Source organism: Rhododendron vialii, chromosome 12a (genome assembly GCF_030253575.1).
Source record: "Rhododendron vialii isolate Sample 1 chromosome 12a, ASM3025357v1".
In the NCBI taxonomy this organism is placed as follows: domain Eukaryota; kingdom Viridiplantae; phylum Streptophyta; class Magnoliopsida; order Ericales; family Ericaceae; genus Rhododendron; species Rhododendron vialii.
In genome coordinates this window covers 27898222-27915824 of record NC_080568.1, presented here as the reverse complement: position 1 = coordinate 27915824, position 17603 = coordinate 27898222, and the positions used below count along the sequence as shown (strand labels likewise).

Genomic DNA, 17603 nt, shown 5'->3' with positions numbered 1-17603 from the left:
CAAATGTCACGTATGAGTCTATGTCCGTGCAATTACGGGGCTAGATCGGGCTGGCCGGATCGGATGAGGTCTAATCCCGGTCTTTGTGAAGACGGAGGGTTTGAGTCGATACCGGAGGGTTATGTGGCACTTGGTACATCATGATGTCATTTCAAGAAGCGGTTACAACACGTGTCTAGCATGGACTTAATTAAAACCTTTAGTCAAGTCACTTTATACAAAGTACAGCTCCAAATCTTAGAGAGTCTCATTCGATCCAAGTGAAGACGGAGGGTTCAAGTGGATAGAGGAGGGTCACGTGGCACTCGATACCGACGATACGTCATAATGTCATACCAAGAAGCGGTTATGGCACGTGCCTAGCACGAGCTTAATTGGAACCTTTAGTCAAGTCACTTTATACAAAGTACAACTCCAAATCTTAGAGAGATTCGACATTACTATTCACTCCTAGAGTTTTCGTTCACTGAGACTGAGTTAAGCATCGGAGCGTCTTCTGGCTAACTACGGTCGGCTGTGCACTAACAGTGTTCTGTCTTGCAGATGACGGCCAGAGAAGGTTCAGCTCTGTCCAAATCCAAACAAGAGATCCGAAGGAAAACAGGGTTATGAACACCCCCAAAACAGCTATTTCGTACAATACGTTCACAAATTCCACATACAGTATGGTGTTGGCTGTGCACATTAAGGTTTGCAGGATGTGCACAGCCCACAAGGACAAACAGAGTGCCTGCATTTTCTGGCCAGGTGAACAAAACCTGGACCATTCGACCATTTTTTGCCTACCTGAAAATGACAACGAAATCAAAACACGAATCTTGAGTTAGGAATTGAACTGTATTGTAAATATTCCATGGGAAATCAACTTTAACCATACCAACGAGCACCAACATTTAGCCGACCCCTATCATAGTCTGACGGTACCAACAAACATCGCCAAACATTTAGCCGGTGTTTTTCAGTCTTATAGCGGCGTTTTGAAAATGCCGGCAAATGCCTGTTTTCTTGTAGTGAACAGAAGCGGACATAAAACCTGCATTCCACTGGTTCACAGGTTTTACAAGATGCTAAATGACCAAGTAGTTATCTTTCCTACTCCAGCCAAAATTTGTAGCTCCAGTTGTGAATTCTGTAGACAAAATGAATTTAGAAAATCAACAAATTTAGAATTTTCAGAATTAATTGAAAACTGCATACAACCATATGGACTCCCACTCCACGCCTATATAACCCCCTACCACCACCATTACAATTTTTATGACTCCTCATTTCCAAATCCAGAAAATTCCGCATGCGGAAAGATTTCGCAACTGATTCGGATTCCATCAGTTTGCTTCTTAAAAGAGAACAAGGTACAGAGATTACAACAACAATACCCTTATTTTCCTTCATACGCTAATCTTCTCCATCTCTCTCCTCAGAGCATTAGCCCTAACCAAGCTCCCAATAGTATTCACAGCCAACTTCAAATCATCCAACGGGTTCCCTGGCACCACCTTCTTGTACAAGTAACTATCAAATGTCATCTTCTGCACATACTCGTCGGCGCACATCTCCACAAATGCCTCCCTCGCCGGGTTCGATCGGTAAAAGACCTTCTGAAGCACATCCAACACCTTGTACGTTGGCCAGTAGGTCTTGTCCCATTTTTCTAAGTACTTCCTTAAATCCTCTTCTTCCACCATCCTCTTCCCATTCTCTGAACCCTCCACGATTGCCTCAGCGCACATCCGCCCGCTCTTGGCCGCGAAGTAGATCCCCTCGCCAGAGCACTTTGTGACATACCTGTAAAATGGATAATTATTACTGAGTGGGCAACATAGTTCAGTAAATATTGTAAACGTAATTGAGTTTAAAAGAGTGCATTAAATTAGCTCGATACACATTTGATGACCAATTTTGGCTACTCACTTAATATCCGCACATCAAGTACACCTTTATGTATGTGTAAGTCATGTGTACGAGTCTTACTTCGATCTGTGATCTTGTAAGTCATGTGTACGAGTATTATTTTCCTTGTTGGACTATGAATGAGTGATGCAATCGTAATGTTTCTACAGTTAGGACTGGAATGTAGAACAGTAGAAGTTATAATTGCTGGAGTTGGTTCCTGCTCTCCATTGTAGTCTCTCCTGTTAAACTTATCGTGATAGAGAGCAGAAGTCCATAGTCTTAAAAACATTTCGTGTTGGAAACAATAGTTTTAGAACATTCATTTGAGACCTCATTAGTTTGGTTTGCAAGACATGTCGATTGTGATCCTGATTTGAACGGATTATGAACGAGGTCCAAAGAGCGACAGACGAATCTATCTTAAAGACACAGTGCCAAAAGCAAACCTTGATGATCGTAATTTCAACCTGGTTCTATCTACTTATGGTTCTAACAACTTAGGTTTCACCATGTGCAATCTCCATTTCATCATTTTCATATGACAATAACATTAAAGTTATACCTATAGTTATCTAACATTTTACACCTCTGATCTTTCGCTCTCTAGAGTAATGAAAATTGGAGTCCGTATTCTTCTACGGAGTATGTCACTATATCGATTGTTGTTGATTATACATTTGACAAAACATTAATGCAAACAAGAATCACATCGAATCATATTTTACATGGTAAAACAAAAAGGAGATAACAAACAGGTAAGACAATTATAAATTTTCACTTACCCAGCTGCATCACCAACGAGCGCAACTCTACCGGAGAGCCGCCGCGGACGGGGGTGCTCCGGGATCGGATGAGCTTCAACTCTAATGATCTTCCCACCAAGAATCTTATCCCTCGCCCTATGCCTAGTAGCAAACTGAAGCTTCTTAATATCCCCTTTATGAGTTACAGTCCCCGTCCCCACCGCCACGTGATCCGACTTTGGAAAAACCCAACCGTAAAAATCCGGCGACACGTCATCACCTACATACATCTCTGCCAAATTCTCGTAGTACTCCATCTTCTCGCTCGGTATCTTAATCCTCTCCTGAAACGCGATCGCGTACTCATAATCCCCCGCGCCAATCGACTTTGCCACACGAGAATTCGCCCCATCGGCGCCAATCACGGCATCAACCTCCAACGTTCGCCGCTCTCCCGCGCCGCCGGTCTTTGCGTCGTACCTGTTGGGACATTGTAGCAAAATAGAAGAAAGAATCAGACTTCGAGGCACGACAGAATCGCTACATATTTGCTCTCACTCGAATCGAGTTTGCTAATAAGTTCCCAGCAAATCGTCTCCAAATACAACAAAGCCTATGAATTCTACTTGAGAAATCAAGAACTCCTTGATTTGTAGATTGTTGACTAGTTAACTCATTGAGTACATCAGAATTGTAGTATATCCCCTTCTGTTTCTAAAAATTTACACATCTCCAATGCTACTACTATTATAGGCTGTCATGTTAGGCCATCTCCTTAAACATTTCTAACTTAGAATCAAAATTTGAGTAAAATATCCAGAATCTCACTCCAGCCCTTAACTCCAACACATATCAAATTAGTTTCACTCAAATTTTTAACCAAATCAAAGGAAACTCAAATTTTTGGAAGCCATCTTCTGTGTCTTAATTTACAACTATGCCATTAATAAAAGCTTTTATTGAAATTTGAGCTTAGACTTGAACTTGTCCATTGGAGTGCAAACATAACAAATGAAACTTTTACTCAAATTTTCAGTCAAATTTGGGTGGAACATTGAGTAAGGGCTGGAGATGCTCTTATCTCGTTGGGTTAAGCTTTTTTACTAGATTCTCGTTTTAGGTGTTCAACAAGTCCAGAACCACAAAGACTCACATCACATGTGGGCTCCCCACATACATACTGCAACAATAATTCTGAGTATCCGGAACAATTAACCCGAAAATGCCCCAAAAGGAGAAATCGATGGCTCAGATGATGCGAGAATCTGAACCATTGATTTATCTTTTCGGGGTAATTTGTCGGGGTATATAGCATTGATCCTAGTTCCTTCGTATAAAAAGCCTAGGAACACAACTTCGGCCACAACTGCTTTCAGAGCAGTCCAATGCATGTAGATTCTGAACACAATTTGTGTCCCAAATTGTGTTCTAAAATTGTGTTCCTAAGAATTTATATAAAATGAAATGATGACAGAAAGAGAACGGAGGAATGAGAATTGTCGGACCACTTGCCCCGTATAATGAAGCACATAAGGCGCATCCGAACCCGGCCCGGCACTCTTGGGCACATCCATCTTCAGAAACAGCCCGTTGATGACGTTGGCCCCGGCCGCGGCGGCTCGGTCGCGGAGGTAGGCGTCGAGGACCTCACGGCGGACCATTCCGATGTACTCGTGGGGCTTCAGCGTCTGCCCGATATCGACTGCCACGTTGGACGGCGAAATCATTTTCATCTTGGTGACGCGGCGGTCGATGATGTCCAGCGGCAGGTCGAACTCGCCCACCATGCACAGGGGTATGGCCCCGCCGCACGGCTTGCAGTTGTCCATCTTGCGCTCTATCAAAACGGTCTCTATCCCGCCCTTGGCCAGGGTCTCGGCGGCGGCGCCGCCGGCCGGCCCGCCGCCCACGACGGCGACGCGGAGGTTCCGGCCGGTGACTTTCGGGCTGAATTTTCCCGCCTTCACGATGAATCTCTTGTGGGTTGAGATGGGTTTGGGGAGAGAGATGGTGTGGTGGGTCTCCGCCGTGGTGCGGTGGCTGAGACCAGCGAAGGCTTTGAGGGCGAGGGAGGACATTTTGGGTGGGAGTTGGAAGAGGGGAGTGAGAGTTCTTTAAGTTTTGTTTGTTTTATGTAATTTTGGTGGATATGGTTTGTGATATTTTGGGGGTTTTGAGCGTTGGATTGTGGGAATGGACGGTGGGGATTTATCGTGGATAATGCAGTGGATTTTTCTTAGAGGTAAATATCACTGAAATCCCCCAAGGTTTCCTGCAAGTACAGATTCCCCCTCCAGATTTGGAAATTTTTTCAGTTCATGTTTTGCGCTCGAGGAGACAGTCACAATCGGAACCGTTTAAGTGACCAGGCCTGATACGTAGGCTCGGTAACGTCCGTTTTCATCAGAATTGTTTATTATTAGTTCAAATCTATATAATATAACAGGATGGTTTTCAAATTCCCTATTTTCTCCTATATTTTGGATCATAGGATCGGTATATATTTTTTCTACGACTGAGATTACAGCATAAGAAACCTAGCGATAAATTGGGAAGTGATGCTTACTACTATAATGCCACATTTTCTGCTGAGATTGGTTCTCTATAATTCCGAAAAATAATGTTACCACATTTACCAAATTTTCGAAACTAAAGGAAACCTCCTATTTTATTATCACATAAGATTTAAACTTCTATTAACCTAGCTGAAAATTAGGAATCATACGTGGAAAGCTATAGGCGCGTGGAAAGCTATAAGGAATATACCTTCTAAAAGATAATGAGATTTTGGGTAATTGATTACTTGTTATTTCGCGAAATAATGTTACTACATTTACCAAATTTTCTATTAACCAAGCCAGTCCACGTTTTTTTATGGTTTGTTTGTCACAGGCATACGTTTTCCACATTTTCCAACTTTTGAACGACCATTACCGATATTGAGGTAAGTTTGATTTCTTGAACGATTTTTTTCAGTTCTCATGCAATGGATTCAAAACATCGAAGGATTTTTTTCAGTTCTCATTCAAGATTGATTTTTTTTAGTTCTTATTCAAGATTGATTTTTTTCTTGAACGATTTTTAGTTTTTTACTCATATTGGATCTCTTTTGTCGAAAATTGGGAGTTTCTTGAACGATTTTTTTTCAATTATCATGCAAGGGATTCAAACATTGAAGGATTTTTTTTTCAGTTCTCATGCAAGTTCAATTTTTTTCTTGGACGATTTTTACTCATATTGGGTTTCTTTTGCCGAATATTGGGAGAAAAAATATGAGTGTGAGAGAATTTTTTTTTTTTGACAACCTTGGATCTTTTACGTTAATCCTAATTTTGTTGTTTTCTTGAACGATTTTTACTCATATTGAGTTTCTTTTACTGATAATTGGGAGTTTCTTGAACGATTTTTTTTTCCAGTTCTCATGCAAGTTCGATTTTTTTCTTGAACGGTTTTTACTCATATAGGGTTTCTTTTGCCGAATATTGGGAGAAAAAATATGAGTGTGAGATAATAGATTTTTTTTTTTGACAACCTTAGGTCTTTTATGTTATTCCTAACTTTGTTGTTTTCTTCTACCTTCTTCTTACTTTCTAATATTTACTACAGGAAAGATCAGCAAAAATATATTTAGAGAAATTCTGCGTTGAGCTTAAATTCAAGGTATTACTATTTTTTTTTTTTTGGATTGGAGGGTTTTCTTTTTAATCTTTGTTTTGGTGTGTCAATTCTCTTCGCAATCGTATTCTAAATCTGCATCAAGCTTAAATTCGAGGTACTACTAAGGTTTTTTTTTTTTTGGATTGTAGGGTGTTCTCTTTAATCTTTGTTTTGGTATGTCAATTTTATTTGCAAGATTGGTTGGTATTAACTCATGTTTTCAGTACCACATCAATTTATCAAGAGTGTTTTCGATCAGCGTTGAGCTTACCTTCTCATTTACTTTTCTGTTTAAGCCTCTGTCTGTATGCATTTTCTAATAATATGTGGACGTGGGTGGTTGGTTTTGTTTTCTATTTCCTTGGTGAATATGGTCCTTCAGTGGAAGATACTATCTTTCCAAACACCCGCTAAGTCACGAAACCATCTATATAATAACAGAAGAAAGGCATTTCCTGCTCTATGTTCCCTGTTATACAGTTCATTTGGTCATGGTCTAGATTTGTGGCAAGTGCTAACCTCTCTTTAAAAATGGACTATAAATATGTGCGCCACTTTGACATTTTTTCCTCTGGCTTTTTTGAAATCGGCAAAATTTCCGAAATTGCCGATTGTAGTTGATTGGTTGGACATTATTCAATTATGGACTTAAAAATCCATATTTGCAGACTGTAATGATTTTCGAAATTTCAGAAATTGCCAATTGTAGTTGATTTGGGTGGACTTAAAGACTTGATTGTAAAGACTTGCCGTTGATTGGGTGAGTATTTCCGAAATACAAATGGGTGATTTCTGAATTTGCCGTTGATTGTGTGAGTGCTGTAATGGAAATACAAATAAATTCGAGGTACTACTATTTATTTATTTTTTGTATTGGAGGGTTTGGTTTTTTTTTTTTTTTGATAAGCAACAAATTTTTATTAGAACTTGACAAAGGGTACTTCGAGAAAACCAAACTCTAGATACAATAGAACCTTGAATCCTATAAAAGGAAAAGAAGAAGAAAAACGTTTTACAAGGGATTGAAATAAGCCAAATAGGATAAGCTCTGCCTCTACCAAAATCATCTTACACTAGACTTCATCCAAATCAACTATCAAAATTATGGCCCATATTTTTTCCCCGGCCGAATCCCATGATTTATGAGGTCATTTACCTATTTTTTTAAGATTGTGATCAAGAAGGCTCGAAGCTCAAAAGGATCAATATGCTTGAAGATTTTTAGTTTTGAAATGTTTTATGTTCTTTTTTTAGATGTCTCCTCGAGGCATGCATTTTCATTAATGTATATCATTTTTTTTATTTTCATCGGTGTTTTGGATGGTGTTTTTTGATTTGATCAAGATTTATGCATTTGAATTTGTTCTATGCGCTTTAGTTGATTAAATTTGTTGTTTAGTTTTAATTTGCGTGTGTTGAATGTTCGAGCCGTGCCTTCGGGCACGGGCATTCGCTAGTAGTATGATATAGGAGACAAAGAGATATACACAAATTCACTATCTTAATCCTCTCCTGAAACGCGATCGCGTACTCGTAATCGTCCGTGCTGAGCGACTTTGCCACTCGTAATCGTCCACCGCTCTCCCACGCCGCCAGTCTTCGCGTGGTATCTGTTGGGAAATTGTAGCAAAACAGAAGAAAGAATTAGACTTTGAGGCACACCATAGAATCGCTACATATTTGCTCTCACTCGAATTGAGTTTGCTAATAAGTTCCCGGCAAATCGTCTCTAAATACAACAAAGCCTATGAATTCTACTCAGGCTCCTTTTTGTTAAGAGATTCTATATTTTAAGTAATTATTTCTTGTTTTATAAGACAAATCATTTTCTTACAAATAAACTATCTTTAATTCAAAAAATAAGTACCTTTAATTCAGCCTCGAGTTATTTTATACTCTCTCGTCTCACTTTAAATGTTCCATACAGAAATCATTTATTTGATTTTTCTCCATCAAATTAAATTACTCAATAAATAATAATATGTAGAAATTTGGTATTTTAAAATAAATAATATTTTTTTTGATATTTAAAATTGCACAAAAAGCCGAAAGAGACATTTAAAGTGGAACGAATGGAGTAATATATATACCAATATTTTTTTTTGGATAATGCTAAAATTATTTTTGTCGGTGTCAAAATTTCCATGCATAAAAGTCGATCTCTTGTACACTGCATATGGTAGTATGGTACAAGTCTCTTCTACACACCAACAAAAAATAATTTTGAAATTATTATTATTTTATTTTTGGGAACATTTCGTAATACAGTACTACTACGGAGTACTATCTATTTTAAACAAACAATTTCTGTTGTAAGAGTTCTGAAGGAGAAGAAGACACTACGACACACATGTAGGCTACATAAAATTTGGTTTTGTCAATGAAAATGGAAATTAAGTAAAAGAAGTAGGGAAAGTGGCAGGTAGACCTGTTTAAAGGAGTTTGTTCCTCACAGCCAAGGCCAAAAATGGCAGGGAGACCTGTTAAAAGGAGTTTCTTCCTCACTGCCTAGGCCAAAAAGGAGAAAGTGATCGACTTGTATATACAACGTGGAAGGAAGGAAGTAGTACAACGGAGGGGAAATAAGGAAATTAAAGCCATTGTAGCGGTGTAACTTTCTTCGTTCCAATTTATTTGTTTCCTTTTTTTATTTATACACGTTTTAAATTGACTGTCTAATTTTAAAATCAATGGATTAAATTATGTAAATTTTCAAATCAATGAATCAGATTTAATTTTCTTAATAAGTTTAAAATCTGAGATTGAACAAACAAATCGAGACGGATGAAGTAATTTGTAGCGTGAGAGTGACAGGTTTCGTGGCTGAAGGGGAAACTTATCGATCGGGGACGTGGGTAGTGGCAAGACTGGCAGTTGAGTTCACATGTTTTTACAATTTTGTCCGGGAAGTTATACATGGAGCGATACGGAAAGATAAAAAAAAAAGTGGGGGTACAATTTTGTGATACAGCTTCATTTTTAGGCTAGCTACATCACGTGGTATTCGCTCGGTACATTCGGATCATTCAATACACTTTTGGACGATTCAGATTAAAATTTCATCTTCTCTCATCCCAACACTTTCTCTCTCAATTTCTCTCTCTTCAAATTCGAGCTGTCAAGAAATGCAATACATGGCTTGTATGCACTAAGCAGGGACCACGTGGTACCCACCCGACACTAAAAAAAATTTAAATTAGTCTTACTCTTTGGTGGGGACTACCTTTTTGTTTTTTAGGGACTATACTTTGCTCAAGATATCACTAATGTGGTGTTTCCACGCACATATTTGAATTTTTAAGTCCGGCAATGAATTTTTACTTGAAAGTGTGTTTTGGAAGTTGCATAAATTAGAACAAGTCCATCCAGACAGATAAAAGTGCACAAATTGTGTACAGATTTTTTTGTAAGGTCTACCATAAGTTCCATGCAAACGATCCGAGTCGTTCATTAAATGTACAACACTTTTTCAAGAGTCTCTGTGAAAAATTAGTTCAATTCGATACTTATAAATTTTCGATCCAATCATCTAACTTTTCGTTGAGATTTCAAGAAAATGAAAAGTTCAATATATAATTGGATCGAACACCTATAAGTATCGTATTAAACTGATTTTTCACGGGGTTCTTGAAAAAGTATTTTATATTCAATGAACGGATCGAATCGTTTATGTGAGCCCCACAAAAAAACCTATACACAATCTGTGCATATAATGTCTGTGTGGACATACTTTCTACATAAATTAGAAGGAATTTATTAAAGAGGAATACTCCACGGTCCCATACTCAAAAGATCAATAAACACACACACACACAACCTCCTCTTTAAATTCCTTCTAATTTGTTAGATTTTTGTAGAGGGTTTCAACCTAAAATCAATTGGCCATAGGTAGAGCAGCCTCTAAATTTTATTAACCAGCTTAGATGGCTTCAATGGGCGATGTGAGACAAGTCTAACACTTCCTCTCATTTGCAACCCGAATGCACGTGAAGGTGACAGACAAGTCGCTGAGCGATTGGATGTTCTTTGGCTCTCCTGGGTTTTTTTTGCTTGGATGTTCCAAGTTTCTCTTGACTTTTTTAAATCCAAGTTGATAGATCTATTTGAGTTTAAGGGAAAATGTTAACATAATATTAAAAAATATTATATTACCATCTTTTGTGTAATTGGTATTGAAGATACTTCTTGACGCAATAGCTACACGATGCTTCATGCGTAAGTCTGTTGACACAGACAAAACGTGCACAGATTGTGCACAGATCCCAATGTGGGGCTCACTACGGGTCCTACACAAAAAATTCTAGCCGTTCATTAGATTTAAAACATTTTTTCAAAGGCTCCCGTGAAAAATTATTTTGATTCGATATCTATAAGTACTCGATCTAATCATATAAGTTTTCATTCAGTTCAAAGTTAAATGAAAAGTTAGATGATTAGATCAAGTATTTATAGGTATCGGATTGATCTGATTTTTTTGTGGGGACCTTTGAAAAAATGTTTCAAATTTAATGAACGACTCGGATCATTTACGTGGGATCCATAGTGGGCTCCACATTAAGATCTGTGCACGATCTGTGCCCCCTTTGTCTGTGTGAATAGCACCTCTCATGCTTCATATTGCTTCTACTTTTTTGTTATGGGCTTATCGTAGTATGGTATACTGTAATTTCCCGTTCTGCTTCTTTAATGTTGTCTCAGTTCTAGGATTCCTTATGGGAGCTGATAATTCCAAAACCACTTTTGTTCCTACCAAAATTCATTTATTGTATGACTTAATTGCCCTTCACTACACTACTTACTTTACGAAAATGTCCCTTCAAATCTCAGGGATTATTTTTGTTTACGTCTCTTCTCAGATTACCTCTAGTTTTGCTTGTTACTTGCATTTTTGCTTAATGTTTAATTTTTGTTTGCTTCTCTTCTAAAATTAACTCTAGAATTTGCTCACGAATCCTTGCATTTTTTGCTTGAAACGTGGAACTGGAAAACGCATTACAGTTATGGGATTTTAAAGGGTATTTTGTGAAGTAAGTGATGTAGTGGAGGGCAATTAAGTCATACAATGAATGAATTTTGGCATGAACAAAAAGGGTTTTGGCATTATCAATTCCCGATTTCGCAACCAATATTGAAACAACAACAGAGATCACAACAACAAACACCCTTATATTCTCGTTCATACGCTGATCTTCTCCATCTCTCTGCCCAGAGCATGAGCCCTAACCAAGCTCCCAATAGTATTCACAGCCAACTTCAAATCGTCCAACGGGTTCCCCGGCACCACCTTCTTATACAAATAACTATCGAATGTCCTCTTCTGCACGTACTCGTCCGCGCACATCTCCACGAACGCCTCGCGTGCCGGGTTCGACCGGTAAAAGACCTTCTGAAGCACGTCCAACACCTTGTACGTCGGCCAGTAGGTCATGTCCCATTTTTCCAAGTACTTTCTCAGGTCTCCTTCCTCCACCATCCTCTTCCCGTGCTCCGAGCCTGCCACGATTGCCTCTGCACACATCCGCCCGCTCTTGGCTGCGAAGTATATCCCCTCGCCAGAGCACTTTGTGACGTACCTGTAAGATTATATACAGTTAATTAAGAGATCGAGCAACATAATTTTTGTATTTATGTTCATCATCAATAAGAAAAGGGAAAGTTTACGATACACCTTCCTTAAAATGGTGTACCATATGCATCTATTTTATGGTTCATTCACAATATTTTAGTGTGTTTAGTAACTTTTGTTCTAGAATTCATAACCATTCAGCAGTACGATTCGTAACATTTTCATTATAATTCATAACATTTTGGTGTATCTCGTAATATGTATACGATTCGTAATTTTTTAGCAATTCGATTCATATTAATATTTTGGGGGTGCATATGATACACACCCAAATAAAAAATGTGTATTGTAGTCTTTCCCATGAGAAAAACTTCTTTACGGAGGCTCCATAAAGAAGGCTTTCACGGAGGTGAACAATCTCACCCGTCCGAAAGTGTTTTAATAGTTTGGTTTTTGCCTATTGGACTTACTACATCTCAAATAGAGGTGAACATTGTCTGGATTGATTCGGGTTTTTTTTTTTTATAATAAATCAAGAACCAAATCAATACATACGGATTAGGAATTTGAAAAATCAAACCAATTCACAAAAGACATAGAACCAAACTAATCAAAATCATTAAAATACGGTTTGATTTCGATTTTAAAGTAAAGTTTGCTTTGAACTAAGCTATTGTCTTTAAAAAATATTTAAAGTACTTAAAATTACGAAGATAAATTAGGATAATTAAAGTATTTACCATGTTAGCTTATAAAAAAAAAGGAATAAGTTTTCCTATATAGAAAGTTAAGGGTAATTATTCTTGGATCCTTGATAGTGAAGGAATTATAGGAATAACAATTGGAAATGGTTTTTAGGGCTCGTTTGGATGATGTATTAGGTTTGGAGGTATTATGTAAGAAGGGAGGATTGGATAGTAAAGGGTATTATGTAAGAAGGGTGGGTCCACATTGATGTGATGGGGAGATTAAATAATACATGGTTTGGATGAGGTATAAAATGGGGGGATAAGGTTGTTTTGTAGTTGAATGGAAGATAGAGGGTGTATTATAAGGGGGGATTCCACATAGTCGGCTCCCACCCTAGCCATGTGTAAACCCCCCTCAGGGGGTATTAGGAGGGATTATGGAGCAGGGGTATTAAGATATCCACCCTAGTTTTGAACTTCTCAAACCACGCCATATGCACGGACCCACGTATTAGGAGGAGGGATATCATAATCCCCCTTCGCTGCATCCAAATAGGCCCTTATGTGCAGAAATTTAGAGAGATTTAGAAATTGGGCCGTGCAAGTTGACTAATCTAATGATCTCATGTGCTTTTGTGTATAATAATAAATTAACAATCATAGGATATTAGGAATAGGTTGTGACATATAAAAGGTTAGTCTAAGTTATCTTGACAAGGAAGGAAAACTTAATATTGCAGTCAATTTAATAGGATCAATAAATTAGAAAAGTAGTTAACTAAGGCTGCCATATTTATTTGGTGAATCATAATTAATTAATTATATATATGTACTATACGGTTCGGATTGGTTTGAAACTATAACCATGAACGTGAATCCACAAACTAAACTATATAACAAGATTTTTTGATTTTTTAAAACCATGACTAAATCATACTACTAAAAAATTGAAAAACCTTTCGGTTTGAATTGAATTCGCAGCGTGATGGAATTTTTTCACACGCCTAATCTCAAGTACACGTAATAGATGTGAGAGTCATAAATATGGGTCTTATTTTATTTTTGTTCTCGAATATGTACGTATGCATGACGTGATCATAAGGACTAAAGCAAGTCAAGGTCAAATGGAGTTACAAAATCAAGTGCGATGGTAGCTAGTCCAATATACCAAGGGCTCGAGCTAGGATCCAATGGAAATGGAATCATGCAAAGGCTCCTGAGATGGTTATATGATGATGATGTACGAGCTTTATTCATCGACGGTGTAAAATCTTACTTTTTTATCATCGTTTATTATGAGCTCTACCAAATGCATATTCTTGTGATCCAAACCGTTCATATTCTAAGACCCGCAGTATAATATAGTAGTGCCATTTAAAAAACAAACTTGATCGAATATCAATAGGAGTATCACAAATAGAATTTTGGAATCTACAAGATGAACGGTTCAGATCAACAATAAACAAACGGTAAAACTGAAAAAAATGATGATAGAAAAGTGAGATTTTCGACTGTCGGTGATAAGAATTTAAAACAATAATCATATTTTCCATGGTAAAACTAAAAGGTAAGACAATTAGTATAAATTTTTCACATACCCAGCAGCATCACCGACGAGTGCAACTCTACCGGAGATCCGCCGCGGACGGGGGTGCTCCGGGATCGGATGAGCTTCAACTCTAATAATCTTCCCACCAAGAATCTTATCCCTCGCCCTACGCCTAGTAGCAAACTGAAGCTTCTTAATATCCTCTTTATGAGCAACAGTCCCCGTCCCCACCGCCACGTGGTCCGACTTCGGAAAAACCCAACCGTAGAAATCCGGCGACACATCATCGCCCACGTATATCTCTGCCATATTCTCGTAGTACTCCATCTTCTTGCTCGGTATCTTAACCCTCTCCTGAAACGCGATCGCGTACTCGAAATCCCCCGCCCCGATCGACTTTGCCACGCGAGAATTCGCCCCGTCGGCGCCAATCACGGCATCGACCTCCAACGTCCGCCGCTCTCCCGCCCCGCCGGTCTTCGCGTGGTACCTGTTGGGAAATTGTAGCAAAACAGAAGAAAGAATCGGACTTCGAGGCAATATATAGAATCGCTACATATTTGCTCTCACTCGAATCGAATCGAGCGTGCTGCTGCTTCTGTCTCGAGAACCCCTTCCAAAACACATGCAATTTTGATATTAAAAAAATCCTAAATTACACCCTAGCATATTTTTTTGAATTTCTTTGCCTCATATTAAGAGCTCGTGAAATACTTTAAAAATAATGCTCGAAAGTATTTAATTTTTTTATTCGAAAATTGCACGACTTTTAATAGGAGATGGGCAATATGAGACCGAGGGAACTCCCAGCAAATCGTCTCCAAATATAACAAAGCCTATGAATTCAATTTTAGAAATCCCAGAATTTCTTGATTTGTAGACTTTTGACTCCTGTAAAATTACACATATAGTAGTAACTCATTTGAGTACATCTCAATATTCTTAAAATGTACACATCTCCAATGCTACTATTATAGGTTGTTATGTTAAAACCATCTAGATCTCCTTACACTTTTTAAAACATAGAATCAAATTTGAGTGAAGTATCCTACATCTAACTCCAGCCTTTAACTTCAACTCAAACCAAATTAGTTTCACCCAAAATTTTCACCAAATCAAAGCAACTCAAATTCTTGGAAGCCATTTTATCTCTCTTAATTTACAACTATGTTAGTAACGAAGCTTTTATTTAAATTTAAGCTCAAATATGAACTTGCCCATTGAGTGCATCATAACAAATGAAGCTTTTACTCAAAATTTCAGTGGAAAATAAAATAGGGGGTGAAAATGATCGATCTTTACCTTGTTGGGTTAAACTTTTTTACTAGATTTTCCTTTTAGGGGTCTAATAGTGATGATTGCATGTTTAGTTCCTCAACTTCCTTCTTATAAAAAGTCTATGAACACAACTTCAGCTACAGTTGTTTTCAAAACCGTTCGCATGCATGCATGTAAATTCTTATCACAATCTGTGCTCGGACGGAATTGTGTTATTAAATTGTGCTCCTGAGAACTGTCGGACTACTTGCCCCGTGTAATGAAGCACATAAGGCGCATCCAAACCCGGCCCGGTTTCCTTCGGCACATCCATCTTCAAAAACAGGCCGTTGATAACGTTGGCGCCGGCCGTGGCGGCACGGTCGCGGAGGTAGGCGTCGAGGACCTCACGGCGGACCATTCCAATGTACTCGTCGGGCTTCAACGTCTGCCCGATGTCGACCGCCACGTTGGACGGCGAAATCATTTTCAACCTGGTGACCCTTCGGTCTATGATGTCCAGTGGCAAGTCAAACTCGCCCACCATGCACAACGGTATGGCCCCGCCGCACGGCTTGCAGTTGTCCATCTTGCGCTCGATCAAGACGGTCTCGATGCCGCCCCTGGCCAGGGTCTCCGCGGCAGACGCGCCGGCCGGGCCGCCGCCCACTACGGCGACGCGGAGGTTCCGGCCGGTCATCACTTTCGGGCTGAATTTTCCCGCCCTCACGATGAATCTCTTGCGGGTTGAGATGGGTTTGGGGAGAGAGATGGTGTGGTGGGTCTCCGCCGTGGTTCGGTGGTTGGCGGCGGTGGGGGGGTGGCGGAGGCGGGCGAAGGTGTTGAGGGCGAGGGAGGACATTATGGGCGGAATAGGAAGAGGGTAGTGAGTGGTGTTTAATTATCCAGTAGATTTTGGTTTGAATGGTGTTTTGGCTAAATAAGTTAATTAATGTAGCTTATTTTTTGTCTTTATATCACTCCATTCGTCCCATAATATTTGTCCGGTTCGCAAAACAGAGACGTAAAAATAATACAATTTTTGTAAGAAAAGTTGGAAAAAAATTCAACAATTTACTAGATCTTGACGAGTTCTTTTAACTTATGAAAAAATTTTAAATTTTTTTTTGAAAAAAATACATTATTTTATAGTTCTCGTTTTGCGGACCGAACAAATATTATGATACGGAGAAAGTATGAAATTCGCATTTGTTAGTTTGACATCAAATTATTTTGAATTATTGATTCGTATCAAAGAGAACAATTTAAAAAATGAAAAATTATAATCCACACCATTTTTCTTCAAAAATAAAGTCAAAAATTTTGACTTTTTGACTGATTTTTATCTTTACTCAATATTTTTTTAAAGAGTGCAAGTTTAGCCAATTGGCTTAGTTCAGTACGAAATTTTAAAGGGTGCAAGTTTATGATTTTTGGATGTGTTAAAAGTGGCTAGAATTGTGCCACGTTATTTTACTTTTTGGGTTGGGTATACCGTTTTTTTAATCCACGTTAGTTTACTTTATTGGTGGGGGAAATATTTTTTCTATCTGCATCTTGTGACTACTTTGCTCAAGATATCTTATAGATCACCAATGTTGTGTTTGCACGTGTATATTTACTTAAAATCGAAAGAATTAAGTAGTAAGTCATTAAGCAGATTTGTTAACCACATTTTATATTGCTAAAAAGTTGATAAAAATTAAGCAACTTTGAGCTATTTAATTCTAACTACATTCATGAGTGCCGACATTAGTCATTTCCTATGCACCACCGCCATTATCATTGTCGTCACCACCACCATCTCCACCTTTCCCTCCACCACTCCGCCACTATCAGTACTCCAACCATTGTCGCCACTACGTACCATCATCACTCTACCACTACCACAAATACTATGCCGTTGCCGCCATTACTACTACCACCACCACTTCACCACCATCGTCGTCACTACACCATCCCAACCACCAATCCCACTCCCATGGCATTCTAGTACCATCACCACTCCTACACTCCACCACCGCCACCACAATCACCATTCCACTACTACCCCAAATACATGGTGGCCATCAATAAAATTAAAAGAGAATTCCAATAACTAATAGAACAAAATTTATTTCAATTCATTGATTACTATGTTTATTAAACAACTTCTCAACTTAAAATTTTTTTAGCATTCAGTACTTAATTTTTTAGCGTTTATTTCAGTTTTGCCAAACCGCCCTTAAGTCTCGCATGGAATTTAACTT

General features: G+C 38.5%; 2 protein-coding genes across 2 annotated transcripts; both read right to left on the bottom strand.

Moving 5' to 3' along the window:
* Positions 1-1145: 1145 nt before the first annotated feature.
* Positions 1146-4769, bottom strand: LOC131309927 (geranylgeranyl diphosphate reductase, chloroplastic-like). The gene is made up of 3 exons (XM_058336640.1): positions 4149-4769; positions 2676-3116; positions 1146-1785 (listed from the first exon to the last, which is right to left on the bottom strand). The coding sequence occupies exons 1-3, from the start codon at positions 4712-4714 to the stop codon at positions 1389-1391; spliced, it is 1404 nt and encodes a 467-aa protein (XP_058192623.1). The 5' UTR covers positions 4715-4769; the 3' UTR covers positions 1146-1388.
* Positions 4770-11356: 6587 nt separating this feature from the next.
* Positions 11357-16254, bottom strand: LOC131309926 (geranylgeranyl diphosphate reductase, chloroplastic-like). Its single transcript, XM_058336639.1, has 3 exons — positions 15627-16254; positions 14147-14587; positions 11357-11866 (listed from the first exon to the last, which is right to left on the bottom strand). Exons 1-3 carry the CDS (start codon positions 16214-16216, stop codon positions 11470-11472), a joined length of 1428 nt encoding a protein of 475 aa, XP_058192622.1. The 5' UTR covers positions 16217-16254; the 3' UTR covers positions 11357-11469.
* Between the last annotated feature and the right edge of the window lie 1349 nt (positions 16255-17603).

Bases quoted from the DNA above. Each gene is read 5' to 3' on its own strand.
- LOC131309926 (XM_058336639.1), bottom strand. From the start codon at position 16,216: ATGTCCTCCCTCGCCCTCAACACCTTCGCCCGCCTCCGCCACCCCCCC. The intron at 14,588-15,626 runs GCAAGTAGTCCG...ATTTCCCAACAG, and splicing joins TATGTGCTTCATTACACGGG to GTACCACGCGAAGACCGGCG. The intron at 11,867-14,146 runs GTATGTGAAAAA...ATAATCTTACAG, and splicing joins CTCGTCGGTGATGCTGCTGG to GTACGTCACAAAGTGCTCTG.
- LOC131309927 (XM_058336640.1), bottom strand. From the start codon at position 4,714: ATGTCCTCCCTCGCCCTCAAAGCCTTCGCTGGTCTCAGCCACCGCACC. The intron at 3,117-4,148 runs GCAAGTGGTCCG...ATGTCCCAACAG, and splicing joins TATGTGCTTCATTATACGGG to GTACGACGCAAAGACCGGCG. The intron at 1,786-2,675 runs GTAAGTGAAAAT...TCCATTTTACAG, and splicing joins CTCGTTGGTGATGCAGCTGG to GTATGTCACAAAGTGCTCTG.